The 2,478-nt window shown below is 44.7% G+C and overlaps 1 protein-coding gene across 2 annotated transcripts in view; it reads left to right on the forward strand.

Moving 5' to 3' along the window:
- LOC114071095 (serpin B6-like) overlaps positions 1 to 2,478 on the forward strand; it is an 8,351-nt gene that overhangs the window by 3,731 nt on the left and 2,142 nt on the right. The window contains exons 6-7 of one of the 2 annotated variants that reach the window (XM_027908776.1): positions 535 to 702; positions 1,567 to 2,186. The exons of the other annotated variant lie outside the window; for it this stretch is intronic. Coding sequence (XP_027764577.1) covers positions 535 to 702; positions 1,567 to 1,971 — 573 coding nt within the window. The 3' untranslated portion in view covers positions 1,972 to 2,186. Of the gene's footprint in view, positions 1 to 534; positions 703 to 1,566; positions 2,187 to 2,478 lie in introns of those variants that run through there. 2 annotated transcript variants of the gene reach the window in all.

Here is a 2,478-nt window from a genome sequence, read left to right on the forward strand (position 1 = left end):
AATAGTTGCTGATGGTCCATGTGGAAATGGAATAGGAGAGCAGAGAATGAAAATATTTTCCCTCCTTACTATGCTTTTGACTTGTTAGAATTCAAAATAACGCTCTCACTTTCTCGGTATTTTTAGTATAATTTGAAAGTATTTTTTCTAGTACTTGGAACCACGTGGACTAAAAATGAAAGTATATAAATTGAAATTACTTTTATTCATTTAGAGCGAGGAACATAGTCCCTGCTTCTTACCGCACTGTTCAGGGTTTGTCACTAATTCTTTAAGGAGCAAAAGGGCAAGGATACATATTTGCCATATTTCCTTAAAGGCATCTTCACAGAGATTTCTACCATAGTAATGAAAAATTAAATCTCAGTGAATCTTAGTGATTTACAGAAGACAGTGCTGGGGCTACACTCTGTGGTGTGTGATTAGTTCTCTTTGGTCAAATTCTCAAAAACCCTGATTAACTGGCTGCCTGCTCTGTATTTTGAGACCAGCATAGCAGCTCAGTACTAACTGTTGACATCTCTTAATTTTTAGAAGGAGACCAAGCCTGTGCAGATGATGTTCAAGAAGGATACATTTAACATGACCTATATTGGGGACTTCCAGACCAAAATCCTTGAGCTGCCCTATGTCGGTAATGAACTCAGCATGATCATCCTGCTCCCTGATGCCATCCAGGATGGATCCACGGGCTTGGAAAGAGTAAGTTGTTGAGCTGAATGCAAAGACAGCCTGTATCCTTCCAGGGCAGAAGGTCTGGTACAGCATGTAGAGCTGCAGTTTGGTTCCAGAGCTAGTCTGTCACTGGTGGTCAATGCCAGCTGAAATGTCCAACGCTTCCTTGCCCTCAAAGTGAGTGGCCAACCTGGTGTCACTGCTGCTCAAGCTGGGTGCTGCCTCCTTAGCCAGAGGCTCTGGAGGAAAATCTGAGCCTCCTCAGGAGCAGAGGTCAGCTGTGGTTATGGTGAAGGCATGGTATGATGAGCATCATATGTGGAGGGAGGGAATTTGGGTGGCCTCTTAGGAAGTCCTGCGGCTTCTCCTGTAGATCTTCTGTTCTGAGCAGCTGGCAGATGGTCTGTGGCACACCACCTGGAAACAGGCTCCCAGGAGAGGGTAGGATCTCCTCTACTGAAGATGGGATACAAGTTTGGAGTATTTTTTTTTTTATTCCTTGCTGACCTGAAGGAGGAACCACTGGTTAAGAGACAGATGAACTGAGTTCAGTTTCTTTGGGACTTGGCCAGCAGCTCCTGTGCCATTGCTTCCCATATGTAAAAATATAAAAAACCCCCAACAATCCTAATGAGTTCTGTAAAAGTAAACATTACGTGGAAGGGATTATTCCCTATTGTCCCTACCAAAAAGGCATGAGGGAATGATCTTGCCTGGGGCTGTCATCTGTAGTGAGAAGTATAACTTGCACTTTTGCCATGAGACACACTAAAGCACAGTAAAAAAGAGGCATGTTATGCACTGTGTAAACAAACAGTAGTCATTTCTTTTGCTTGTGTAACACTGAGTTGCTTCTCACTGTAACTAAATAAATTTGGGGTTTTTCTTTAGCTGGAAAGAGAACTTACATATGAGAAGCTGATAGATTGGATCAATCCTGAAATGATGGACTCAACGGAGGTGAGGGTGTCTTTACCTAGATTTAAGCTGGAAGAAAATTATGACCTGAAACCCATTCTGAGCAGCATGGGAATGCCTGATGCATTTGACTTGGGGAAAGCAGACTTCTCGGGAATCTCATCTGGAAACGAGCTGGTGCTCTCTGAAGTGGTTCACAAGTCCTTTGTGGAAGTCAACGAAGAAGGCACTGAAGCAGCTGCTGCCACAGCTGCAATAATGATGATGCGCTGTGCAATGATTGTTCCAGATTTCACTGCTGATCATCCCTTCCTCTTCTTCATCCGGCACAACAAATCTTCCAGCATTTTGTTCTGTGGCAGGTTTTGCTCTCCCTAAAGAGGAAGTGTCTTTGCACGATAGGCACCATTACACAATAAAGATTTCTTGAGAATAGGGCAACTCCTTTTGCACTAATTGTCTCTTTGAGCTGTGCCTGAACCCTCTTCTGTGGTCTTGATCTCAGGCTTGGCAAGAATAACAGAGCTGCTTAGACCTGCACAGCAAGTGCCGTGTAAAACACCTCTCTCCCTGTGCAAGTGGGTGCAGAGGTCTCCAAGTTGTTGCATCCCACTTGCTCAGTGAAGGCTTCTTCTGTCCTTGACTTCACTTTTAGTGTCCTTGAGGCCGAGTTGGGCACTGACAGTCTGTGGGAGGTCAGAAGTTCCTTTTGGTTCTGAGAAGGCTGGAGCCCATTTTTAGCTGCACTCCCCTTTCTTCCTCCAGTCTCATCCATTTAGTGCCTTGATCCATTCCCTAGAGCTGAAAGGTGTTTCTGGCCTCCTGTTCCAGGTGTTGCTGAGCTCCCTGCCTCGATGGGCTTTTGGCTAATAACTGGACAAGGAC

Source organism: Empidonax traillii, unplaced genomic scaffold (assembly GCF_003031625.1).
Source record: "Empidonax traillii isolate 1590-97213 ecotype Southwest subspecies unplaced genomic scaffold, ASM303162v1 scaffold1839:size67204, whole genome shotgun sequence".
Classification (NCBI taxonomy): Eukaryota; Metazoa; Chordata; class Aves; order Passeriformes; family Tyrannidae; genus Empidonax; species Empidonax traillii.